Source organism: Doryrhamphus excisus, linkage group LG15 (assembly GCF_037039965.1).
Source record: "Doryrhamphus excisus strain RoL-2023G ecotype Guam linkage group LG15, RoL_Dexc_Guam_v1.1, whole genome shotgun sequence".
Classification (NCBI taxonomy): Eukaryota; Metazoa; Chordata; class Actinopteri; order Syngnathiformes; family Syngnathidae; genus Doryrhamphus; species Doryrhamphus excisus.
This window is the reverse complement of record NC_136371.1, coordinates 6,144,054-6,170,750: the sequence shown is the minus strand read 5'-3', so window position 1 is coordinate 6,170,750 and position 26,697 is coordinate 6,144,054. Positions and strand designations below refer to the sequence as shown.

General features: G+C 40.6%; 2 protein-coding genes across 11 annotated transcripts in view; both read left to right on the top strand.

Moving 5' to 3' along the window:
* LOC131104023 (myelin transcription factor 1-like) overlaps positions 1–15,797 on the top strand; it is an 89,088-nt gene extending 73,291 nt beyond the window's left edge. For 5 of the 9 annotated variants that reach the window (XM_058050703.2, XM_058050700.2, XM_058050702.2 and 2 more), the window contains 16 exons: positions 1,036–1,170; positions 2,225–2,315; positions 2,535–2,648; positions 4,184–4,395; positions 4,800–4,987; positions 6,101–6,358; positions 8,283–8,437; positions 8,667–8,729; positions 9,854–9,922; positions 10,213–10,275; positions 10,567–10,647; positions 11,143–11,364; positions 11,466–11,557; positions 12,856–12,959; positions 13,175–13,318; positions 13,439–15,797. In XM_058050703.2, coding sequence (XP_057906686.2) covers positions 1,036–1,170; positions 2,225–2,315; positions 2,535–2,648; positions 4,184–4,395; positions 4,800–4,987; positions 6,101–6,358; positions 8,283–8,437; positions 8,667–8,729; positions 9,854–9,922; positions 10,213–10,275; positions 10,567–10,647; positions 11,143–11,364; positions 11,466–11,557; positions 12,856–12,959; positions 13,175–13,318; positions 13,439–13,582 — 2,135 coding nt within the window. In that variant the 3' untranslated portion in view covers positions 13,583–15,797. The remainder of the gene's footprint in view (positions 1–1,035; positions 1,171–2,224; positions 2,316–2,534; positions 2,649–4,183; positions 4,396–4,799; positions 4,988–6,100; positions 6,359–8,282; positions 8,438–8,666; positions 8,730–9,853; positions 9,923–10,212; positions 10,276–10,566; positions 10,648–11,142; positions 11,365–11,465; positions 11,558–12,855; positions 12,960–13,174; positions 13,319–13,438) is intronic. The other 4 variants (XM_058050701.2, XM_058050704.2, XM_058050705.2 and 1 more) reach the window with 4 other exon arrangements.
* A 4,972-nt stretch (positions 15,798–20,769) lies between these two features.
* Positions 20,770–25,756, top strand: LOC131104025 (protein-L-isoaspartate O-methyltransferase domain-containing protein 2). 2 transcript variants are annotated; one of them, XM_078796719.1, is made up of 8 exons: positions 20,771–21,123; positions 21,690–21,834; positions 21,919–22,078; positions 23,092–23,242; positions 23,503–23,605; positions 23,689–23,860; positions 23,943–24,066; positions 24,916–25,755. In XM_078796719.1, exons 3-8 carry the CDS (start codon positions 21,923–21,925, stop codon positions 25,437–25,439), a joined length of 1,230 nt encoding a protein of 409 aa, XP_078652845.1. In that variant the 5' UTR covers positions 20,771–21,123; positions 21,690–21,834; positions 21,919–21,922; the 3' UTR covers positions 25,440–25,755. The 2 variants fall into 2 exon arrangements, with proteins under 2 accessions (XP_078652846.1, XP_078652845.1); XM_078796720.1 differs by lacking the exon at positions 21,690–21,834 and having other exon boundaries at positions 20,770–21,124; positions 24,916–25,756.
* The last annotated feature ends 941 nt before the right edge of the window (positions 25,757–26,697 follow it).

The window sequence follows — 26,697 nt, the reverse complement described above, 5'->3', positions numbered from 1 at the left end:
ATAAAAAGAAAAGAAAACAAGAAAGGAGTCAGCAGGAGGGAGTACAAGCGAGGCAGCCACATTTCAGCAAGAGAGAAAGTATGATTGTTTGTTTACGTGTTTCTCCATTGGCATGTTGCCTGCTTGTCATGCTCCTCGCACTATCAGCAGTAGTGTGATTACATGCCTGCTCGTGATGCCCTCTCCTTGGCCTCCCCTCCCTCCTGTGGTGACGTTCTTGTTCTTGCTCAACCTTAATTAGGAGATGCATGTCTCATTAACATTCAATTTGAAGGCCAATCGAGCATTGCACCACCTTCTTGCTGCTTTTTTTCCTCTCTACGGCGCCAAATGATGGTGCGCTTTTTTAGCTCCAACAACATTGTGTAATATGTTGTGGAGAGATTGCTACTCTCTCACCGTGCATATTATTAGGTACGCTTTCTCTATTAGGTGCAGGAGATTCTGTACAAGCCATGAATCATAACACATACATGCACTATAAATATACCTTAACATAATAATGCTCACTTTTAGTTCACACTGTGAGAAATCTATCATTTTATTATCATTAGTTTGTATCTGAATTGGTTTACAGTTGTGTACAACGATACTGCAGCATACCTAATGGTGTGTCTAATATTTTAATAATGTATTGAGCAACATGGGAGGTGAAAGATATTATAAGCATCTCTCAGTTTGAGTAACTATGTAATACAATGAGTGTATTGACATAATAACAACTACAGTAAATGATCAAACCATACAAATACATCCATGATATTTCACACACATATCACTATTATGCTATTAAAGACAGTCAAATGTCGCATTTTCTTTTAACACAGCCGTATTAGACAAGAGTAACCGATGCCTTTACACATGGTGCCTTTGCAGTCCAAATACTAAATATGTCTAGATTTCATGCTCAGTCAAGCAGACTGTCTGATGGCATTAACCACTTGCTTTTGTCCTCCTTTCTCTTTCCATCCTCCTTCCTCCTCCCATCTCGCCTTCCCTTTTCCCTGTCACTCCGACCTCCCATCATCTATCTAGAGAGTAGTAGGCCAGAGAAGAGAGAGATCAAGTGTCCCACCCCAGGGTGTGACGGGACAGGTCATGTGACCGGCCTTTACCCCCACCACCGTAGCCTGTCAGGCTGTCCTCACAAGGACAGGATCCCCCCTGAAAGTGAGTTTTCTTCAACATGGAGTGAAATATACAGAACTGGGAACAGTTGTCTTACGTGATTGAAAGACACTTTTCCCAATGTTGACACCGAAGTGTATTTATTTCCAAGTGGGCTTCTCCAGCATTGGTTTTACTTGCAGAGAACAAAATAATTATAAATGATGAATAGATGGAACTTATTGACCCTTTTGTCCCTAAGGTGGCTCATTTAGCAGTCATGAGCCATAGGGTCCTTTCTTTGGCCACTCGATTTTGTGATAAAGTTCAGGGCAAATAGACAAATTTTTACGTGAAATATTGTATGAAAATTTTACAAACAATTTTATTAAAACCAAATTATTTGAAAATTTAGGTTTGACTGTATGTTGTCCCCATCCTATTGTTACTGTATAATATAATACTGTATTTGAAAACTAAATCATAGGTATTCCTGCAATACAAAAGCTCAGCATTATTGCTAGATAGTGGTACATTTCTAACCTCCTCGTGTTATAGCTTGTGTAATATTTTTACACTTACTGGAAATCAGTTCAGAAAGTCATTAGAGCATTTTTTTTGCCCCTCGTTTCCCACTACAATTGTGAAATGTGCTTCTTATTACCCTATATTATCAGATACAATCATCTGGAGAGGTGGGGGAATTAAAATATGGGGAAATGTCCATCCATCCATTATGTATGCTGTCCTAACTTGGGTCGCAAAGTATGCTGGACGCTGCAGCTGACTTGAGCAAGAGGAAAGGGTACTGGTCGCCAGCCAATCACAGGGCACATATAGACAAACAACCATTCACACTCACATTCATACCTATGGACAATTTGGAGTGTCTAATTAACCTAACATGTTTTTGGAATTTGGGAGGAGTACGCAGAGAAAACACGCACACACAGAAAACATGCAAACTCCACACAGAGATGCCCAAATGGAGATTTGAACACAGATCTTGCAAGTCTGCTGACTGTGTGGCCAAAATGCTAACCACTAAATCACCGTGCAGCCCTAAAAATGAAGCCTTTTCATGTTTCATTGTGCATGTGTGCTTATATCTCCTCAGTTCTGGCCATGCATGAGAATGTGCTGAAGTGTCCAACTCCTGGCTGCACCGGTCAGGGCCATGTTAACAGCAACCGTAACACACACCGCAGGTATGCATACATAACAACACAATTTGTGTGTGTGTGTGTGTCTGTTTTGGTTCCACACGGGCCATTTTTTTCTGCTTTTCTGATATTTGCAAGCTCATATATTTATGTATGCAGAACAGCAGTTGTGTCAGTCCACATCAGTGTGCTGCACATTTCCACGGTCAGCAGACTCTCCCTAAATATGCCTCTTTCTTCTTTCTGCTCCTCCGACTTCTCAAGTCTTTCGGGATGTCCCATTGCGGCGGCGGAGAAGCTGTCCAAGAACCATGACAAGCAGCTCTCTCAACCTGGCAGCGACCTCCTCAAAGGCAGTCCCAATGACAGAGTGTTGAGGTGTGTGGTTTATAGTTTATTTTCAAGTAAATGGTACACTTAATCTTATTATACAAGACCTTTATGACGATGTCGAACTACACTGATTTACACTGCATCTTACAAAATAATATACTCAATGTTAAAATTCATTCATTCATTTTCTACCGCTTTTTCCTCACGAGGGTCGCGGGGGTGCTGGAGCCTATCCCAGCTGTCTTTGGGCGAGAGGCGGGGTACACCCTGGACTGGTCGCCAGCCAATCACAGGGCACATATAGACAAACAACCATTCACACTCACATTCATACCTATGGACAATTTGGAGTCACCAATTAACCTAGCATGTTTTTGGAATGTGGGAGGAAACCGGAGTACCCGGAGAAAACCCACGCATGCACGGGGAGAACATGCAAACTCCACACAGAGATGTGCCCAGGGTGGAATTGAACCCTGGTCTCCTAGCTGTGAGGTCTGTGCGCTAACCACTCCACCGCCGTGCTTCCCAATGTTAAAATTGTGTGTTATTATTTTTTGTAAAGACGACAACAATCATGAGGTTGGTTGTTGTGATCCTAAAAACCTCCGGAGCTAGCTTGTGGATTGTTGAATGCACGAAACTCTTGAAGCATCCACTCTGGTGGTCTAATCATTAGCGTCAGTCTGTTAACATGCACGTCTCTTTCTCGCCATTAATCTCCCCAGCTGGCCAGGCACCCTCATTATGGCCCAAAGAATGATAATTAGCACAAATGAGACATCTGTATTATGCTAAGTCTGTGCACTTCCTCATTGGTATTTTAATTAATAATACAGCAACGACGCTAATTATTCAAGCTAAAGGGGGCATTGTTGGGGTCACATTAAAGTCTCGTCTTCCTTTGGTGTGAAGAGAGTATACGTGGAACTGAAGAATCCACGTTCTTATGGATCCCATGTTAAATGTATAAAAAGGATAAATATGTCATGAAACATTTTACACGTGAAAAGCATTTTGTACAGCAGGTCATCTTTGTTAATTAGCATATGATGCCAGACCACAGACTGATTATGGAATGGAGATGAAGAGGCAAAGAGGGGGGCTTGGCCAAAGGGGGGAAAGAAAAAAAAAAACGATGAGGAAGGTGACCCCCACCCCCACAGTGCGTCCCTCCCACTTCCCCCGACCACCTCCTCCTTTTCTTTCCTCATCTCCCTTTCTCCTTACCCTTCCGCTTCTTTCTGCTCTATCAGTGGATTTACGCCAGCAGGTCTGACAAAAGCGCTGGCTCTTTAGGAAAACGAGAGGGCTTAAAGCTCATAAATTCCATGCTGTACAACATGCAAATGTGCCCTCTGCTGATAAGAGAGCTTTTAATCCTGCAGCACTCCTGCTAAGTACACTGTTGCCCCTATCTTTACTCTTTTACTGTCACTCTATATTTCCATCTCTTGTGCTGTTATTCATTTAATCATTTGTTTATTCTATGTACTGATTGTGTGGCACTTTAACTTCATCTCCTCGTCTGTTCTGACGTTTATGTTCACCCTGACACACGCTCCCTGTCATCCTCGCAGGCCCATGTGCTTCGTGAAACAGCTGGAGGTGCCCCAGTATGGCTACAAGCCTAACGTGGCACCAACGACACCCCGTGCCAATCTGGCCAAGGAGCTGGAGAAGTATTCCAAGGTGTCTTTTGATTATGCAAGCTTTGACGCTCAAGTGTTCGGGAAGCGCATGCTTGCGCCGAAGATGCCTTCCAGCGAAACCTCACCCAAAGCCTTCAAAAGTAAGAGAGGATGTACTTTTCACGGTCACAACATGAACAACACCAACACGGATAACAAATAAGATCCAACACACATGCTGTAATAAAATGTTTGTTACACTCCTAAAGTTTTTCAATGTTAAAAAAAAGTTAAGATATTTAAATAAGATACAGTCGGGTTTTGTGACTGCTAAATAACCCACCATGGGGCCAAAGAAAGGTGCAAGTGCAGGCAATTTGATATAGGTGAGAAACATTATTAAATTCAATCTCACCACAATGTACAGGAAGTCTGCATCAGCAATAATTTCCATCCATTTTTCAATAAGAATTATTTTTGCATTATTTTCTAATTTTTGAACTTATTAATGATGAAATTCAGGGTCCCACTGCTTTCCTCTGACTTTCTGACTTATTGCTTGCAGCTAAGCCGTCATTCCCCAGGTCATCATCGCCCACCCTCACACTCCATGGTTACGGCAAGCCCTCCTCCATGGCCTATGACTACTCCCATGATGCTGAGGCCGCCCACATGGCTGCTACCGCTATCCTCAACCTGTCTACACGGTGCTGGGAGAAGCCCGAGAACCTTAGCACCAAACTGCAAACCAAGGTATGTTCACTAGCTATTCCACTCATTTAAGTCAAGAATCCAAAAATAAACCAATATGAGCAACTCATGTCATCATTGTAACAATGACTCCTTTGATCTCCAACTTAACGCTCAGAAATGATGAATGCATTGTAGCACAAGGCATAGCAAGGGGCACAACAGTCTCCTCTTCATATTTCTGCCCTCCCACCATTTGTGTATCACGGAATCAGGCACTGACTCACAGCAACAGGCTGCGGTTGAGATGCACTTGCATCACCTATCCCGCTCTCTTTCATCCTTACATCCCACACACTTTTCATGTTGTTATTGAATTTGGTGCACAGCCAGTTCCATGGATTACTTCTCCACCACCAGGAAGCCTTTTTTTTATTAAATAATCTGTAGGACAGATCTTCCACACTTTTTTTTCCCTTAATTTTCCCTTTTTATTCTCTCTTCTGTTTACCATCTCCACTCTGCCAATACTCCGTAATGTTCTTTTCCTCTCTGAGGGACCAGGAGGCGTAATTGGAACACCACTTTGGCCCATATTGTGATTCTTAAAAGCCATTTTTCCTTCACAGGAGGGGGAGAATGACTGCTTTATCATTTTTCAATTTCCTGACATGGTTTTAGGAGGATGTATTGTAAGAAAATGAATGTCCAGAGAGACACGGCAGATCAGGGTGTTTTTCCTCATTGTCATGTGACCTCGCCGTGTAGTACAATGGGGCACATTAAGTGGGATCAAGAGGCTGATCCAGCTCAAATCCAATATTGAAACACTGGAACAATGAGATCATCAACCTCGGACATTTTTGGGGAACGGTTCCCATTTCTCTCCTCTTAAATACTCTTAAAAATTTACTTCACATTTTCACCATCGAGAACCACGAAAGAACACAGCTCAAGAACAGTGAGACCCAAAGTTGGAGTCACTTGTCCAAACAAAGTGAAAGTATTACTTCACAAAGTATATCTTGTAATGCAGGGGTGCACAAATGTTGAAAAGTTAATTTTGCATATTGAAAAGTTAATTTCTTCTTTACTTGCAGCCTTCTCTACTCAGTTGGATGACAATAAGACCATAATAATGATATATTTACTCTAAAATGATGCATTTCTCCGCAGGAAATGGATATTGAGGTAGATGAGAATGGTACTCTGGACCTGAGTATGAAGAAGCCCATCAAACGTGAAGGCAGCCTGTCTGGCACCAGCCCAGGGGTTCGGTCCCCAGACCCGTCTTCTTCCTCCTCTTCCTCTTTGCATCACAGTGGAAGCAGCGGGATGACATCACCAAACTTACAGAACTACAAGCAGGAGGAGTGGGAGGGGCCTCTGGATTTCACCAAACACAACCGCCAAAGGGAGGAGGAAATGGATGAGGTCAGTATGCTGCCGTCGTGCAAAAAAACACAAACAAACAACAAGTGGTATTTCCTGTGTTGTGATCACAGAGGAGCTGTTGCAAAATAATGAATTCCCTGAAGACGGTTGAACAAAAAAATTCGGGTTGTTTATTTCCCGTAGCACTTTACACTTTCTATTATTCATTTATGTCACAGAAATGAGGAAGTTACGGCACAGTTAAAACATGGCACTGAGAAACAGAGGTGGTGTGTCAGGTGCATTGCACCATCCTGCCGTATGCTAATCCCTACTCCTTTGAACTTTTTCAAAAGAAATATAAAGGGCCTGGAATGTTATTTTTTTATGACAATACTCTGCAATGAGGGGAAAAAAATCCTGTTGGAAAAAAGGAATCCAAGTTCAATCTGTGGACTCCCAACGATTTGTTAACTTTAACAGAAGGGATTTTTGCATGCAACTTTAAGATGACTTTAGACCAGGGATATTCAAAGAGGGCCACAGTTTCACAAACATCATTATGCTAACTTGGCATTTGTAACCTTTTTTTATGACTTACAAATATAGCAAAATAAATTGCATCACCCCAGTATTTTAAGTAAAATGTCTAGTAAAGGGTTTCTCAACTGATCTTGTCCCGGGACTCACATTTTCCCATGGCCATTAAATGGATACCCACTTTTACAAAGTTAAAAGCAAGGTTGTTTATTTTTTTAACTAAAAAAAATACCCTTCACAACACATGGATGTCATATTTTTGAACCAAAATACTCACAAAATTAAAACTAAAATGACTCGAGGGCACAAGGCCTGGGGCCATAATAAATGAATTAATTCATCACACAGCAAATGAAAATGAACTTGATCATTTTGCCGGCTTCAATAAATTACCACATGCATGTGTGTTTGTTTTCTTTATCTCCTGCTTCCAAACAGAAGACAGAGAGAGAGTTCAGTCTGTGCACTGGTTTCAGCATCTTGGTGTATTTGTTCTATAGAACAACGGCATGATTGGAGTGAGCCCTTTTGTCAGTCACACACTCTTTTTGTCTCGGTGGATGGAGGCAGTGTTGCTAGCATATGTACAGTGCAGAAGAGTATATTGAAGTAGAAATTAAGCATTTTATTTTTGAAATTTGTTCATTGTAGTTATAAATATTTTAATCTAATTTTGTGCCTTTTTTTTCTTTAGAGGTGATTTAAATGAAAGTTGTTTTCTACTCAGGGGCGGCACGACCATGGTTCAATTCCACCCTCGGGCATCTCTGTGTGGAGTTTGCATGTTCTCCCCGTTTTCTCCGGGTACTCCGGTTTCCTCTCACATTCCAAAAACATGCTAGGTTAATTGGCGACTCCAAATTGTCCATAGGTATGAATGTGAGTGTGAATGGTTGTTTGTCTATATGTGCCCCGTGATTGGCTGGCGACCAGTCCAGGGTGTACCCCGCCTCTCGCCCGAAGACGGCTGGGATAGGCTCCAGCACCCCCCGTGACACTTGTGAGAAAAACCGGTAGAAAATGAATGAATGAATGTTTTCTAAATCCACAGCTGCTTCATTGTGACAATACACCTCGCTGCTGCTCCCTGCAGAACGGTGGAAGTACTGCATGAATGAGCACCTCTAGTTTGACTGAATGGTTTCATTATTTGGGTGATGTTTGGCGGGCCAAATGTGGCCCACAGGTTTATAATTCTCCCAAATCTATATCTCACCAGTATTCAAACTGATGAATTGTTGGTGGTTTCGTTGTGGTTGAAAGTGACTGCAAGCAATACAAAACAATATCTAACAGTGGATGAAAGTTGAATAAAACACAGATTACTACTACTATTACAGCTTACTTCTGCCAAAAGTTGCCATGTTGTCATTTTAGTTAGGATGCAAGAATATTATCTGGAGGGGAACTATTTTAAAATATGCACTTTGTCCGCATTTTCCAGATGGATCACGCCGGACAGTCATACGTGTCATCTGACCCAGAGGACAGCGACATGATGCAGGACTGTATGGAGGACAGGAAGTACCCTGGAGAAGTCACAACCCCAAGCTTCAAGGTCAAATTCCAGCCCAAGGACACCAAGAAGGAGCTGCTATCGTAAGTAGCAAGTGGGGCATCACCATATTGCTATGAGAAGCAGAATCAGCTTTATTTACCATTTGACTCCATTCAACATCACTCTCTATTACAACAATTGTCAATACGTTTATATTTAAGGAGAAACACTATCATACGCACAATGGCAACACTTTTCCACGTTACGCTGTTTTCTATTCTGTTTGCAACGCTTTTTTAAGTCTCTTTTTTGCCTGTTCATTCTGTGCAGATGCCCAACACCTGGCTGTGATGGCAGTGGTCACATCACCGGGAACTATGCATCCCATCGCAGGTATACATTTGTGCAGTGTGTACACTTTACCTGTGCCCCAAGAAACGATATATGTTCATTTAAATTTAAATAATAAGGTATTTCAAATTTCTCATCCAACTGCAGTGGTAAAATTGTTGAAAAAAAATCTACTTAGAATTCTAAATGGCAGATGGTGGCCAGGAAGTGCAAAAAAACAAACACTTTTAGATAACGAACACAAATCAAAACATTCATCCATCCATTATCTATACCGCTTATCCTCATTAGGGTGGCGGGGGTGGGTGCTGGAGCCTATCCCAGCTGACTTTGGGCGACAGGTCGCCATCCAATCACAGGGCACATATACTCAAACAACCATTCACACTCACATTCATACCTATGGACAATTTGGAGTCACCAATTAACCTAGCATGTTTTTGGAATGTGGGAGGAAAACGAAATACCCGGAGAACATGCAAACTCCACACGGAGATGTTTTGCACTTCCTGACCATCACAGTGGCTCCTTGTTGCTAGGCAGAATGTGTGCGGACCCATTTATCCCAGAAGACACAAAAAACAAACAAAAAACAACAAACTATGGACCAGAGCACCATAAAGAAAATGGGTGGTTGTATTATACAAATTTGTATTAAATACATAAAGCGGAATTCACACTTACATGCATTTTGCCTCCACGTTGTCCCGCAATTTGCCATGATAATGTGTGTCATTTATTGACTACTTTTGCGCATTCTTTGCGTTCTTTTTACATAGAACTAACACACTTGGCATGCAATTTGTGACTGAAAATGGTGCGCATTGGCATTAAAAGATGCAAATTATTTACACTAAGTATTATTTATATCTAATGCTTAACAATAGTAGGTGCAATGTGCATTATTCCCGCCTGGGTGTGAATTTTCACCACCACTTCCCGCTCTGTGAAGTAGTTGTGGCTTTATTCGGTCCTGATGCGGCGTTACCACCAAAGACATTGATATGCATCAGTGATTTACTTCTTGCAGACTGTCCTCTTTTTTCCTAAATGACCTTGGTATGCCTTGCGATCTTGATTCCCCTTCACTCATGTCCTTTTCCTCTCACTTCCTTCTGTCTTCATCCTCTTCTTCTGCCTGTCCTTCACTGGCTCTCCCCCTTCAGTCTATCTGGGTGTCCTCTTGCTGATAAGAGTCTCCGGTCCCTCATGGCGGCCCACACCCCTGAACTCAAGTATGTCTGCGCTACACTTTCTCACAGCATTGTTACTGGTACACCCAACGCCACACGGCTTTTGATTCTGCTTGTCTTTTGTTGCTTGCTGCTGCTTCTGCTCAATTTGGGGGTTTTCCTGTATCTGGGCTTGGACTATGCTTACTTTGATTGAATTTATGACTCATTAAATAGGGATGATGAAATGGCAGCAAACTCTAAAAAAGTGTGGATGACATTGTACATGATGCATTTGAAGCAGTTCCTCTTGTTTTCTTGTCTAACGTTGTTGTATTTTTTTTTTTCTGAAGATGTCCCACCCCAGGATGTGACGGCTCAGGTCATATCACAGGAAACTACGCCTCCCATAGAAGGTAACACACAAACAAAAAAAAGGCTCACGCAAACATGTGCACAGACATGATCACGCACACACGCAGTCAGTCAGAGAGGCTCAGTGAGAGTTCATAGTGGAATTAGACAGAGACGACACACACACACACACACACACACACATTGCCACAATTCCATGATTTCGTCCATTTTTGGCGTTTGAGTGAAATTGGTTTGTGATTTGGTTGAAGAACCTCTGTGAAATTGTTCTCTCTCTGGTGACCACGCCTTTCTCAACCTTATGTTATCAACTCCATACTTTCTGTTTTCAGTCTCTCTGGGTGCCCACGTGCCAAGAAAAGTGGAATTAAAACTCCTACCAAGGACAACCAGGAGGACTCGGAGCTTTTAAAGTTCGTACCGCTCAGAAAGCCTTAATGTCTGCTTTTAGCAAGACTGACGGTAAACGTAAAAAAATGCAATAAAGAGAGAGCGAGGAAAAGTCACTGTGAATCATATCCAGAGGTAGCGACCTGTCCACGTGACTGTTATCAGTCAGGCCCCCGACTCATGGGGGAAAAGACACTGAGCTGCACATACTGACTGTGAAAGTCAAATAATGTAGCCTAGATTCAGTATGAAATACATGAGCTTCATGTTGCATTTGCACACAAAACCGTAAAGTCAACATGATGATGAGTAGCTCATCTGTCCAGTAGTCTTATTGTTTGCATGCTATAATGTAAATGACTGATCTAAGTAATGCATTTTCGCCCTAGGAGAGTGTGTAACCTCAATCTTCTCAACGATGCCTTCCCTTTGTCTAACCTTCGTGCCCTCTTTTCTTCTTCTCTCTTCCTCCAATTCTCTCTTTCTTCCTTCTTGTTCCTCCTGTTTAATCCATACAGATGTCCCGTGCCGGGCTGTGACAGCCTGGGCCACATTAGCGGCAAGTACGCCACGCACCGTAGCGCCTACGGGTGCCCGCTGGCAGCCCGAAGGCAGAAAGAGGGTCTCCTTAATGGAACACCCTTCAATTGGAAAGCCTTCAAGACAGAGGGACCCACATGTCCGACTCCAGGCTGTGACGGTTCTGGACACGCTAACGGCAGCTTCCTCACACATCGAAGGTAGTATGAAAACAGACTTTTTTTATACATATATAAAAAGTGTATAATCACTTCACACACGTGTGGTGCACCACAGTACTTAACTTATGATGCATTTACAGCCTCTCAGGATGCCCCAGAGCTTTGTATGCCAAGAAAAAGGCCAAGTTTCCCACAGAGGACTATCTCAGCGCCAAGTTCAGAGCCAGTGATGGTAAGACATCTTGGAAAAACACAAGAATGTACACAAACAATACACTTTCTTTATAGAGCGATTCTCAGTGGAAATCAGTAATGTGCTCTAAAAAGAAAAAAAATATATATATATATATCGTGCTGTTAAGAGATTAAAAAAGAGAGATTAATTAATTATAATCTGTCATTAATTGATTGAATTCATGTCTATTAATCCCACCTAAAAATTGCTGAGAAAAGAGTTAATTTTTCCTTAAAATTGACTACATTATTGTAGCAGATGAAAGAGTACAACTACATGCTTGATGTTGATGTGGCGGCTAAACTCGAGCTGCTTCAGTGGTAAACAAACTCCTTACAACGAAGGCGTATCACTCTGCCTTTACCAACTGCATTTTTCAGTCATTGGACTGACAACTCTCACGTGCGCGTCCATTTTCACGTCTCCTCTCCGCTCCTCACCTTGCCCTCCCAACTACAACGGGAGCCTATGCTAAACAAGCCCAAATGAGTCACTATATTGACAGTTACTATGGTACTCATTATGTCATCGTATGATCATATCACCTCGTACTTTGGTATGTGACAAAAAATAAATAAAAATACAAAAAAAATAATAATAAAATAAAAAAAAAATACAATAAAAATACAAAAATAATAATAATAAAATTTTAAAAAATACAAAAAAAACTTTATCATTAAACTATATTATGGAAAGCAGGAAGTGAACAAATGTAACAGTTACTGATTGTAAAAGTACCAGATGGAGGGGTTAGGATTTAATAAGCTTTGCTTCTTCCTACTCCTTTTGGACATGTGGAACTGTGAACTGATTATGTGATGCATTCAATTGTAATCTGATGCATGTTCAAATGAAATAAAACCATTACCATTACCATAACCAAATACAATGACAATCAATCAATTTCCACTTCACCGTATACATACAGAAACTGTAAAGTTAGAGAATAAAAATAAGATCACGCAGTAAACATGACTGTAATGAATTGTTTCACTCAAAACAAAAAACTAGCTAGCATATGTTACCATGTGTACGTACTACTCAGAAAAGCTACCAACAATTAGCTATATAGTAATATAGCTATATAGTAAGATGGCACGCCAATTATAATACCAAACAAGGACAGACCTTTAATATTCGTTCACTGAAGTGTTAGAATGTGGTGGTAGCATTGGTGGACCAGCCAGGCCACCATTATTACTTAATGTTTCTTTAAGTGTTGTTTTAACCAAAAAAAAAAAAATGTAACCAACTATGGAAGGCGGATGGATGATGGATGTTGTTTTCATGTTCAGTTCTTGACAGCGACGAGGACATCAAGCAGCTCAACAAAGAGATTAATGACCTCAATGAGTCCAACAACGAAATGGAAGCCGACATGGTCAACCTGCAGACTCAGGTGTGTGCGTGTGACTGTTTTTATGAGTTTCTAGGTTAGTTTTCTAGATATTTATCAAACAAGTGTGAAATAGCTTTTTTTGTATGGATGCTTTTATTAGTACCTACACAGTTCATAACAATATTTCCCTTCATATCAATACAATAAAACACTCCAATCCAACAGCAATGAGTAATATATGACCAACAGCTGATATGACGCTGTTTGTTTTACAGATCACCTCAATGGAGAAGAACCTGAAGAGCATCGAGCATGAGAACAAGATGATCGAGGAGCAGAACGAGGCTCTGTTCATGGAGCTGTCCGGTCTCAGTCGGGCCCTGATCCGCAGCTTAGCCAACATACGCCTGCCGCACTTGGTGAGTTCTCGTCCACATCTGCCCGGGCGTGGATTTTCTTGTTTCGAGAATTTAGCTGTTGCGTCATCTCGCTAGTTTTCCCTCAGTCTCAGTCGAGATTGGTTGTTGTTTGCATCACAGCAGGAGCCCATCACGGAGCAGAACTTCGACAGCTACGTGAGCACCTTGACTGACATGTACACCAACAAAGACCGCTTCCAGAGCCCTGAGAACAAGGCTCTACTGGAGAGCATCAACAAAGCTGTGAAGGGCATCAAAGTCTGAAACACAAAAGAAGAGTGAAAGCTGTCCTAAAAAAAAAAAGCATGACAAGAGTCGCAGGGATGTTGAAATACATATTATACATGTAATTCAAAAACAACAAAAAAAAAGGGAATTCAGGTTATTTTAATACACACAACCCAGGGAGCAATCTGTCAGAAGAAAAAAGTGACGCGGACCAAAACCCCCCATCATGCTGCTTCTTGGGATCAGTGAGGATGTATGAAGAAGAAAGAAGTGGATATAAAGACGACGGATGATTTTTTTTTTTCCTTTTTCACCTTATTGGAGGATGACACACTTGGACAAAAAAAAAGGAAGACGCTGAGCGTTAGTTCTGTAGCATTCACTGTGGCTAGTGCGTGTGTGTGTTCACCAGCTCTTAACAACCCTGCGACCACACACACACACACACACGTACACACACACACACACACCCCAGCAATATGAAGCATGCACTAAACGGAATGTGTTTGCTTTGCAAAAGTCAACGGCGCAATTTTTTTGTGTAAAATGGCGAGCTCATCCAGGACCAGCAGAGGGTTGTGTTCATCCGGATTCCATGTTTTTTGAAAACGCAAGCGGATAAACCTTTTTTTTTGTTTTGTTTATTGACAGACATGCACCTCGTCATAGTGTGCACACTTGAGTTAGTCATATCAATAGTATTTATATCCACATAGGAATTGCACTTGCTTTCAAAGAATAGTTTTGTGGTACAATAATTGTTATATATGAATTATTTAAATTTGTGAACATTTCAATTGTAACTTATTGACATTTATGTTATTGAGGTTTATTTATTTGAAACAATTTATTTATTGACTTTGTAACACACACACACAAATGCATCTTTACTGATTTAATATGGAAACAATTCATATGTTGAGATTCTATATTGTATTTTCCTTTTTGAGTACTTTTTAAAACAAATGTTTTATAAAAAAAAAAAAATTGGGGGATATTTTTTGCAAATGCGCTTGTTTTTTTTGTTTTTTTTGTGACTGGTACGGTTAAAAACTCACTACTGAAAAAAAAGTAAGAAAATGTGTATTTATTATTTATTTAATATGAAAGAAATTGACTGATGGCTGTATATTTATTTTGTTATTTATGTGCGTGATGTGACGATGATGAGTCTGAGTAGTCTTAAAAGATCCACTGCTAATATTTAAATAAAGAAGATCAGCACAGATATTGTTTTGATTACTTAGGCCAATATGCATAGTTCTACCAGCAGCTGATTGGAAAGACTGAAAGCAATCACTGTTGTGTTGCGACATTTTCTTCTCTGTATTGTTTAATCCAGCTCATGTTTGCTCTGTGGCAGAAAAAAAACCAAGGAAATTCAACAAAAAAGTGACCTCCCCCAAGCATAGTGTAGCAAACCTCTGTAATGTATTTCATTTGTATTTATATTTTTATTTCCAGTCCAATGATACATTTATGGGGCTTAACTATTCAGTTGGCTTTCAAACACACACACACACACACACATGCATGCATACACAAACTGTAGGATGGCTTCGTTTGACAAAAACACACACCCTTGTAGCCTTACTGTAGAAATTTAATTTTTTGATGCACAAAGTGCCACTAAAAACAAAGGAAAAAAAACTCTCTTTATTTCCTGATTCTTGGCATTTCTGCAATGTTCCAATGTCTGGTCCCGGGAAGACCACAGCATCAAGAGAGTGGTGATTGTTTCAGATGCCTTTATTTCTCTGCCAAGATGGCCATAAGTACACTATATATTCATTCTGTATAAATAGATTTTAAAGATACTATATATAAGAATATAAACATACATATATTTTTCCAGTGTAATTGTGGACTTGCTCTTCTAACTCCTTATCAAAAGCATCGCTAGTCTTAGAAGGGATGCGAGGGCTGTTACCAATCGGAGGCAGTTACACTAAGACCTGCTCAACTGTGGCTTTAAAACAGAAGGCAAGTAGGCAAATGTTAAATGCTACATTCACTGTTTTATTTCATTTGTTTGTCCTTAATGCAGAAATCCCAATACATCAATCTGAGATGCTTGGCTCTTTATTTGTAAGTGTCATGTGAGTTACCGTAGAGTTAAAAAAAGACTGAAAAATATGAAAAAAAAAACCAAAAACGATGATGGCTCTGAATAATGTTCTGCACATCGTGTTTGGCTACATTGTGCAGTTATATTGTATTGTTACTGCTCAACACCAGCTGGTCCTCTTCACTCAATTAGGAGACTTTAAGTGTTCAAACCTGCCTTTTGAGTGGCTACTGTGGTGTCGAGTTTGATCCCCGTGTGTAATTCTAATGTCCAAGGCATGTTGTCTGTGTGCTTCTTATGAAACTTCTTATGTGCACTTTCTTTAAAAAACATTGAAAATGCCAGCATAAGGAGAGTCCTCCTTGATTTTGTGGCCTGTTCTGTCAAAAAAAGCCCCCCCCTCTAAAAAAAATAAAATAAACAATAATAGAAATAGAGATTGGCAGCTAACAGGTCAGCGGTCGGCTGAATTGTGTGTGGGAGTTGGACATTGATTTGCCAGTCTACACAATCTCTCTTGGAAGTGTTGCATAAATATATGTCCATCACTCCAAAGAATGTCAAAAAGCGTTTTTTCGAGTACTCCTTCCATGCCCCCCCTGCCCCCCTCCTCCCCTCCCCACGTCTTGTGTAACCTTTCCTCAGGAAAGCATTTGGTTAACAAAGTAGCATATTCTCTCTCTCTTTCTTTCTCTTTTGAAATGCACGACAACACCATCCAAGACTGTGAATATTCTCCTAACTTATTTGATATGGCATGACCCCTTTTAAACTGCTTGATGAAAATGTCTAGCGAGATATGTAAATGATTATCACAGAGGCCGTAAAAGCGGAGCATTTTCCAAAAAAAAAAATGTCAGAACGGTAGCCTAAGGGTGATGCTTCTGTGCCCACACTGTGTTTTCTTATTTACATAAAATGGCCAAGTGATGGGAGTCAGGAGCTGCATTATTCTTATTGTTGTAAATGTGGGAAAAGTCATTATAAAAAAACATTAAATTAAAACGCAGTCGGGACCCAGCATTTCCCATATGGAATTTATTTGACACTATTTGTGTCATTTTCAGGGAAAACCAGCCCGCACCAAAATCCAGAAGAAATAAAAGGGCACACTTTTGCATCCCGGTTTGATGTGTGTCAATTTCCATCAAGCTGACTAAAACCAAAAGACACCAACCCCCCCGCATCCCAACTCCAACGCTGTAGTTTCAAGCTGTGTGGTCTTATATCATGTGTGCCTTTCTCATGCCACTCATTCAAAAAAAAAAAAAAAAAAAAAAAAAGATGCTATGTTTACACTGCTTCAAAAACAGTTTGGACTGGAGAGGAAGTACTACTATAACATGAGTTTGGGGAAATAAGACTCTTTTTCTTAAAGAGATACAAACAGGCAACAAAGAAACTGTGATTTCATTCAGTTGATTCAGGTACCAAACTGCATGGACATTCTCTGTGAAGGGAAAAGAAAAAAAAAAATAAAGAAAAAAAATACCCCCCCTCCCCGCCCCCCTAGATACTGCATCAATGTGCAGGGCATTATTTTGAAAGTCTCTGTACATATTTCTATTAAGAGCAAACAGTGTTCTAGTTGTTGTATTGAAGACTATTTGAAAATGGTTTTAAAAACAAAAGAAAATGCATCCACAGCCAAGGTTTGTCCTGCTAACGCATTTTTACAGAGATGAGCTATTTTTACTGCTGATTTTCTAGGCATTGATATTGATATCCTTTTAAAAATAAGTGCAAAACTTCCAAACTTACAATCACTTCCACAATGATAGATTGTATGGTATTTTTTGTTACTTTTGTAGATGTGGTTGTTCCTTTGCTACTGCACCATTTTTGTAAAGCGGGACAGGCCTTGGCTGTGTGTCCTCGGGTCTTTTTTTTTTTTTTTTTTTCTTTATTGTCTCAACAATATGATTGCCTTTTATTTATTTTTTTTGGAAAGTAAGACGCTGTAGTTTGGCCGAATTTGTGACTGTGTGTTTGTGTACTCGTGTACATGTTCCCCTGTTCCTGTGTCAGTGTTCTAACCCAGAGAAGTGATGTCAGTTATTGTGGGCGTATGAATCCTTTCAATGTTCTCTATGAAACACGCAAATAAAGAATCATAGACAAGGACTATTCCGTCCTAGCAGTGGTTTTTGAGTGCTTGTGTTGGTATTTGACGAAGGCATATGTTTTTTAGTCGTTTTGGACTTTGGTCATTCGTTTTTTAGTTGCTACTTTCCCCAAAATAGATGAAATATTAGACGACTTCTCGAGAAAATGTCAGACTTTTCATGCAGACAATGTTCGTCAGACTCACATGCCCAAACACAAACGTTTTCATGTGCAAGGACATATTATAGGTTAATCATACATGGAAGTGGACTTGTTTTGGAGACAAGAGGCCTCAAGCCAGATATATAGAAACCTATAGAAACCGGATATTGATAGCAAATCAGTGTAACAATGTATATCTTAGCAGAAATATAAAAAAAAACTAATGCAATTATATATACAAAAACGTTTAATAAGTGCAATAACAAACCATTGTTTATATGTTTCATACGCACCATGACAACAGTTTGAAAACAATAAGCAACCATTACTGTAGATGTTAAAAAACAGTCATCCCTTGACACCGTTTGACGCCCCTGCACCACATGAAGCTCCAGTGTTCCACTGATGCATGAAAAATCCCCCCAGATCATCATTATGCTGGGGAGAACACCTAAGTTGGGATCTCCTTGTCATGCCAGAAACGTTGGAAGCCATCTGGCTTTTCCATCCATCCATCCATTTTCCTCCGCTTATCCGGGTCCGGGTCGCGGGGGCAGCAGACTTAGTAGGGAAGCCCAGACTTCCCGGTCCCCGGCCACCTCCTCCAGCTCCACCGGGAGGACACCAAGGCGTTCCCAGGCCAGCTGTGAGACATAATCCCTCCAGCGTGTCCTAGGTCTGCCCCGGGGCCTTTTCCCGACTGGGCATGCCCGGAACACCTCACCAGGGAGGCGTCCGGGACCAGGGAGGTGTCCGGGTATCTGGCTTTTCTCAAAACTTTATTCCACCTTTCAATGTCCCATGTTTGATGCTCCCTGGCAAAGTCTCAACCGGCGGTTTTGTGGTTTTGTGACCCTTTTCCAGCAGATGACGTCTGGTGGTTATTGCACTGCAATTGGCACTGGTAAGGGCTTTAATTGGGCTTGATAGACAGCCAATCGGATCCTCCGGCTCACCTTGTGTACATGAACTGCCTTCTTCCATGACAACATGGTGTTCACAGACCATCAAGCAGTAAGACAAAGGACACTGTCCTCAACAAAATGGGGGACTTCCATGCAGCTTTTATGTTGAACACTACTGACCTCTGCTGGAAAATAAACTAAAAAAAAAAGGCAAACAGTGACAATTTATCATAACAAAGGGCATGCCAGCAAGCCGAGAGGTCAGCCACAGACAATCAGTCAAATTCTACATACTTAAAGGTCATTATTTATATAAAAATATTATGTTATTCATAGAAAAAGACACACAACAAATACACATTTCCACTCATGGGTGACAACATTGATCCAATTAATGTTATAACCCTGTCTTATGATCCCTTTGGTGTTGTTTTTGGAATCATTCATTAGTATGTGGCTGTTTAACTTCCTGTCTCTGTCGGGTTCTCTATCCAGGGGCGCCGTTTTATTGTTTTTGTTCCCATGCATTCATTGCATCAGCTCACTCTGTAGAGCTTAATGGTTTCATTTGATTTAACATGCATCAAGTTATAATGGAATATGTCCAAAAGCTTATTAAATCCCCCATCTGTTTCTATTGCAATACATTTTTTTTTACATTTATCCACTTCCTGTATTCCAGATGTGATTTTTGTAATATACAAAGAAGTGATAAGGTAGTGTTACCATATGTAATACTTACTATACTTAATAATGGTCATAAATATTAGAATAAAATAGTCAACTGCTGGTATTGTTTGTTGAATTCGCTAATCGCAGTGCATTGTTTAAGTTCCTCACTCGATCCGTTACATAGATTGATTCCACTTGTGGCTTTTTAACGTTGTTCTCATTTAAGAGTGTTTTAAGTTAGTGGTTGTTAGCTGTTGTACACCCCCGTGTCACGTCCTAGCACTCCTCCTTATATCCTTGCCTGGTTTTCAACCCCTTCTGCTGCCTGCTGTTTTTGATATTGTTGTCTTATTGGATTGACTTCCTGTGTACCGACCCCTGCTAATGTATGGAAACTTACCTTATGAGGTGCCTGACAACTCTGAGTCCTCCTCCACGCGTCGAGTTTTGACAAATAGTGCAGCAGAGCGGTGTGAAGGCAAGCCTCAAGTTTGTACATGGGAACGCCCATATAAGGAAGTCCAGCTCACTGTGACATCACAGGGAGACAATGTTAGAAAAAACACTGTGAAACCAGAGCGTCTGAAACGTCTTTCAGGGTTCACATCCAAATTGCAACATTGTTACATTTAAGTGTATTTTGTGTGTCTTGCTAACACATTGTTTTTGTTTAGTTAGCACACAGATTTTAACAAATGCTAACAAATGCTAAACAAATGCTAACAAATATACAACATATTTAAATAATATAAATATATAATAACAAATGAAAAAGGAATAGAAGGATTAGATTTAGACATAAATAAAGTACAGGGAAAAAATATAAAATGTAAATAAATAAATAAAAAGAAAATGTTCTTAATATTTCAATTTAGGCATATTGCTAGGGGTTTTCCATGAGATTAAATCTTGAGGAATTTCACAGCAATCTTTCTTTTTCATGGTGTAGATCCTCCCAAAGGGCATAACTGTACATACATTGGTAGAATATGTGCTCTGTAGTTTCTACAAATTGGCTACAGAATGAGTAATTATTGCATTCAAATCCAAATCGTTTGCATAGAAAATTAGCAGATGGGTATATTCCAGAGAATTTTAAAATTATTCACTTTGGCTTTTGGTGGAATGGGAAATTTGTATTGTGGATACAGTGTTTTGTAAAATGTATATAGAATAACAAAGTTGTGTATTTTACAATCACCAGTCTCCCCTGCTGGTAGAGAATTTGTTTCCGTGTATTGTAATGTCCCCCTCTGATTGGCCACATCACACACATGTGACTTGTTCACGTGACTCATGCAACGCCTACAACCTCTAGCTAACCCGGATTTAATAGAGTAGTGAAATGGACAGAAAACACATACTCGACCGTGATTAGTGCTGTTTAACTATGAAACTAGAAAGGAGGAACAAAGGAATTGTACTACTGACGCGAGTGGCTGCCAATCACGAGCAAAAGGAATGCGCTTAAACGGGCGCTGCTTGAGACGTTAAATCCGGAAACGTCTGAGCTGTACGTGCTGTACGTATGACGTCACGGCGTCAGCTGGCCCAATGTTTACATCCGGCAGTGGTGTGTTACTGACTGGATCCCCGAAAAAAACAAGAGGCTGGTCACAAAGGAAACCACTGCCACAGACGAGATCCATCAGCGGTTCGTTAAGGTATACTCTAACATGCTTTGTCATTTCACACCACCATATTGTGCTTGTTCGTGTTTCTCACCTTCTTTCTCGCTGGGTTACTTCTTTTGTAATTCTCATTGAAATGCAGTCTGTTGTGGAGATTATTTGTGCTGTTCAACCTGTGTGGTTTGGTTACAGAGAGCTTCGTTGTAAATGTGGTCTTAGATTAACTGCGGCGGAGGTCGTACATGTGAAAATAAAGCCCAGTTAAAAAAAAACAGTGCGTTAATTAGGACCTATTCATGAGAAATGTAAATGAAGGACGCAAATGGTATGGAGTTTTACAGGAAGTGGTTCTCCTACTAGCCTACTAAACCAAATATTGTGCTAGCGAAATGTGACACAGCGCCTCCTAGTGGCCTCTCCAATAATATAATATTACAGGAGTTTCTCAACGCTGCAGTCTATAAATGGATACCAGATGAAGGATGCTTATCCTGCCGTTTTCAGCATCTACTACATATACGTGGAATCAACAGGAGAGCATGTTTATTCCCATGTGTGTTGTTTCTTTTTACGGCATTGATCTTTGTCCTGTTGTCCAGGCCTCTGCTGCTGTTTTTAACACCACTGGGAACCACAAAGGCTGCATTCACACCTAGCTGGGCTGCCAAAAGCAGGATTTCAACAGCCCCAGATTAAAAGCACCACATTTGTTAACTACAGAAAAGCAACAAAGCACTGTTAAGAGTGAGAAACCACTTTACTCAAGTTAGAGACCCTGTTAAGTTTGGACAGTAAACTACAATAATTTGGTTTCTCTCCATCTTTAAGCATCATGGGTGGAGCTGTCAGTGCCGGGGAGGACAATGATGATTTGATTGACAACCTGAAGGAGGCTTATTACATCCGCTCAGACCTGGTAGAGCGGGCTTTCCGTGCCATTGACCGTGCGGACTATTACCTGGATGAATACAGGGAGAACGCCTACAAGGTGAGAAATGCAATGTCATGGTATCATTGTAGGGTCATGTTTGTACACATAAGTGGGAAGATGGAGGTGTCTTGTTATCTAAATGGTGTGACTACATTACATTACATTAGTAGAAAAACTCAGAGAGCGCAGAAACATGTTGTGATTCACACCAAAGTAATAACTCTAACCTAACATGCATGTTTTTGGAATGTGGGAGGAAACCGGACTACCCAGAGAAAACACACACACACACAGATTTTGGTAATGGTAATGGTTTTATTTCATTTGAACATGCATCAAATTACAATTGAATGCATCCCATAATCAGTTCACAGTTCCACATGTCCAAAAGGAGTAGGAAGAAGCAAAGCTTATTAAATCCTACCCCTCCATCTGGTACTTTTACAATCAGTAACTGTTACATTTGTTCACTTCCTGCTTTCCATAATACAGTTTAAGGTTTTTTTTGTTTTTTTAATAATGCACTTCGTACCAAAGTACGAGGTGATATGACCATCCAATGACATAATGGGTACCATAGTAACCATCAATATAGTGATATATATAGCACATCATGACTGGTTCAAGACTCTTCATCCTTGTATTTAGCAAACATCAACTGCTTGTTTCTTGAATTGGCTCATCGTTGTGCATTGTTTGAGGTCCTTACTCAATCCATTCCATAGTTTGATTCCACATACTGAAATGCTATGGCTTTTTAGCATATAAGTGTTTCACATTTACTTCTTAAGTTCTGAGATCATATTTCTCCTCTCTTGTAGAGAAGTATTGGATGACATTTTTAGGTAATTGGTTGTTTTTAGCCTTATGAATTATTTTAGCTGTTTGAAGATGAACTATATCAGCAAGTTTAAGTATTTGTAATTTTAGCATTGAAAGTTTAAAAAGTTTAAAAAATATTAAAATATGACTTACTTATATACTCTTTATGGGCGTGGCCAAAGCGATCCAACTGAGACTTGGTGTGATTGAAAAGAAAATGATTCTTACTTATGTTTTGTTGGTATTAGGACTTGGCCTGGCGACATGGGAACATTCACCTATCAGCTCCATGTATCTACTCAGAGGTGATGGAGGCCTTGGACCTCCACCCTCGTCTCTCATTCCTTAACCTTGGCAGCGGGACCGGCTATCTGAGCACCATGGTTGGCCTCATACTGGGTAGGTGCTTAGGAACATTTTCCTGAATGAACAAGAAGGATGAAGATATGACATTTTCTTGGGATTGAGGTTGTGCACCAAACAATATATGAACTCGAACTGGAACAATACAGTATTAATAACCGTGGGAGAAAGTTCAAGGACCAAAGCTGTGGGATTTCTAACTATATCTTATTATTTCATTAAAATAATGTAATATAATGCCTTGAACGTTTCCGTGTGGACTGTGTGGCTTTAATGTAGTGTGTTGATTATTCCAGGACCATTTGGAGTGAATCATGGTGTGGAGTTACATGCTGATGTCATAGAATACGCCTACCAGAAGCTTGACTCTTTCATCAAAACGAGTGACAGTTTTGACAAGTGGGTATCTAACCGTGTGTGTATACTAGTTGACCTGTGTACAAGGGTTTTTTTTATATTGTTATTGTTGTGCCTTTGAGCAGATTTGAGTTCTGCGAGCCATCCTTTGTGGTGGGCAACTGTCTGGAGATCCCGCCGGAGAGCCGCCAGTATGACAGAGTGTACTGTGGGGCAGGGGTGCAGAAGGACCATGAGGAATATATGAAGAACCTGATCAAGGTTGGGGGCATTCTGGTGATGCCTCTTGAGGAAAAGGTTAGTGAAGTTATTCCATATGGATTACAGCAAATTAAATGAAGTGGTTGAAGGAAAGTTCATCTTCCTTTATTTTCTGCAGTTGACCAAGATCACTCGTACAGGACCAAACAGCTGGGAGACCAAAAAGATCATTTCAGTATCCTTTGCTCCTCTAGTGCTGCCCAAACTCAACATGAATGGCAAACCCAAAGCTGTCCCGTTACGTGAGTCTAACTTTTATTCTCTTTATTGACACAAATAACACGGGAGGAGACATTAAAAAAAAAAAGAGGTTAGAATGATGTGGTTGTGTTCTGTGTAATTAAATCCAATCCTCAAACTGTGGTACAAGTCCCACTGGTGGTATCAATGTTCCATTTAGTAGTACTACATTAAAAAAAACAAGATTGTACTGAAAACATACACATGTATTAATCAAAGAAAACACCAATTAATTAAGCCAATTATTCATTCATTCTGGAGCCTATCCCAGCTGTCTTCAGGCGAGAGGCGGGGTACACCCTGGACTGGTCGCCAGCCAATCACAGGGCACATATAGACAAACAACCATTCACACTCACATTCATACCTATGGACAATTTGGAGTCGCCAATTAACCTAGCATGTTTTTGGAATGTGGGAGGAAACCCACGCATGCACGGGGAGAACATGCAAACTCCACACAGAGATGGCCGAAGGTGGGATTGAACCCTGGTCTAAGCCAATTATCAGTAGGGAAAAAATCTTTCCTGAACTATGTACACAGAACACATAAAAGACACTTGTAATATGACAATTCCAAGTATAAATAGTAATAAAAAGAGTAAAACTCCTTACTTTCCTCTCTGTGGTCTTACAGGCCTTTCTACTTTCTTAAAATGTCTGCAAAGATGACTGCAAGATCTCTTTGTAGTAGCGCACTGAATCCATGACCCCTCTAATATTTGATATCGCCAGAATGTACAGGAAGTCCGCATCAACAATGAATTAATGGTTAAAACCGAGGGTCCATTGTACTTTGGTTACCGTCCTTACTTCCTGTCTTTGCTCTGTTTTGTTCTTCAACTTTACAGCAAAGTATGAAGTGCAGACATTACAGGAGCTCGCTCGCTTCTGCATCCGACACACTCTGCAAGTGACCACAGATCGAGAAAACCAATCCCAGACCCGTGGCTCCTCCTTCAGCGTGGGCAGGGGTCTGGCTGTGGCCGGGCTACACAAGTACGGCCCTCGCTTCAAACGCCGCCGCGTTCATCGACGCCGCTGCAACGCCCTCGTCTTGGCCACCCGTCAGGTCGTTGGCAGCAGTATGAGCCCTGCATCTCTGGACAGCAACAATAACCAAGGAGGCAGGATGGAAGATGAAGAGGAGGCGAGGAGAGAAATTAGGGGGAGCAGGAGGGTGGCTAGAGCATCACGAGGGGTGATGGTGGAGGAAGAGATGGTGGAAGAAGAGGTTGAAGAGCAGGAGGAGGAGAAAGAGACGGGAGAGCTTCTTCGAGTCCAGCCTGCGATTAATGTGCTGAGAGAGAGGATCTTGGGCCTGCCGTTGCCCGAGCCTCTGAAGAGGTTCCTCTTGTACTACAGAAACAAGTGATCTGATCCTGAGTCAGCGCAAACAAGCCAGCAGAGACTGAAGCATCCCTCCCACTTATAGAAGGTAGGACAACATGTCTTCACTTCACCTGTCTGCCTGATGGATCTATGTGTAGATTATTCCTATATCCAACATGTTTGATCATTGTGAAGTTGTGATTTGCTGCTGAATGTATATAATCATGGACATTTTGTATGAAGCATCAAGCTTTGGTGTGAATAAATAGTGTTTTTTTTGTAAATTGATCGGTATTATTGACTGCTGTAATAAAATGGATAATACTAAAGACAGTCCAGCAAAAGTGACTATTTTCATTGTTGAAGTCTGCAATTATATGCAAGTATATGAAATTATGGACCAGTGATGAAGACAAACTCACCGTTTTATTTTGACATTCATTTATGTTTTCATTGCCAGCATACAAAATACATTTGAGCTTATACCAAAATCAAAATTATGCAGTATTAAGTAAAGTGACACAAGCAAAGGCTTGCAGGAAGCTAACCTCGATATTGTTACATCTTCGTGTTTACATAACAACTACATTACAATCTCTCAATTACAGAGCCATGTATCCAGCTCTGTTGGAATGTCTGGAGGAATATTAGAGCGGGAAAAGCTTAACATAACACGGGAATCAGCAGTCTCAATTTATTGCTTCTGAAATATCCTTTTTAAAGAACTCAACCACACTGCAGAGCAGAGATCTAGAATGGAAATCGAATAATATATGTGTAGCGTTCTCGGTTTTGTGTGTTGTTTGTCATTGGAAGCTTCATTGCAGGCCATTTAGCTGGATTGCATGGTAATGTTAGTATTTAAACATATATAAAGTGAATGTACACTGAGCAGCCATGTTGTTATAACCACAGATAAAGTAAATAACTTTTATCATCTTATTACAATTACACCTGTCAATGCACAGCAAGTGAATTATATCCGCTTAAGTTGCAGTTATGAAAAAAAAATAACAAAGAAATGATGATTTGCCTGCTGGACAACTGGGTGACAACATCTACTAAAAGTGTAGGTCAGCCGTGGCTGGTACCTACTGAAAGTAGTCTGAGGTAGGACAACTAGTGACGAGCGCTAAGCCTCACTAATGTGTGCAGGAAGTTAAGGCGATGCTGTGTTGATGGATCCCACACGTTCCTGAAAATGTTGGTTGCTTGTAGTACAAAGGTGACAGAAAGTGCATCACAGCTTGGGGGAGGCCATCCTATCAACAGCTATAGGTGCAACTGGGAAACCTTTGGTC

What these genes read in the sequence shown, in the direction of transcription:
- LOC131104025 (XM_078796720.1), top strand. Translation starts at nt 21,923, where the DNA reads ATGGGTGGAGCTGTCAGTGCCGGGGAGGACAATGATGATTTGATTGAC. An exon ending in ACGAGTGACAGTTTTGACAA is followed by an intron (nt 23,606 to 23,688) that starts GTGGGTATCTAA and finishes GCCTTTGAGCAG; the next exon opens with ATTTGAGTTCTGCGAGCCAT. An exon ending in TGATGCCTCTTGAGGAAAAG is followed by an intron (nt 23,861 to 23,942) that starts GTTAGTGAAGTT and finishes TATTTTCTGCAG; the next exon opens with TTGACCAAGATCACTCGTAC.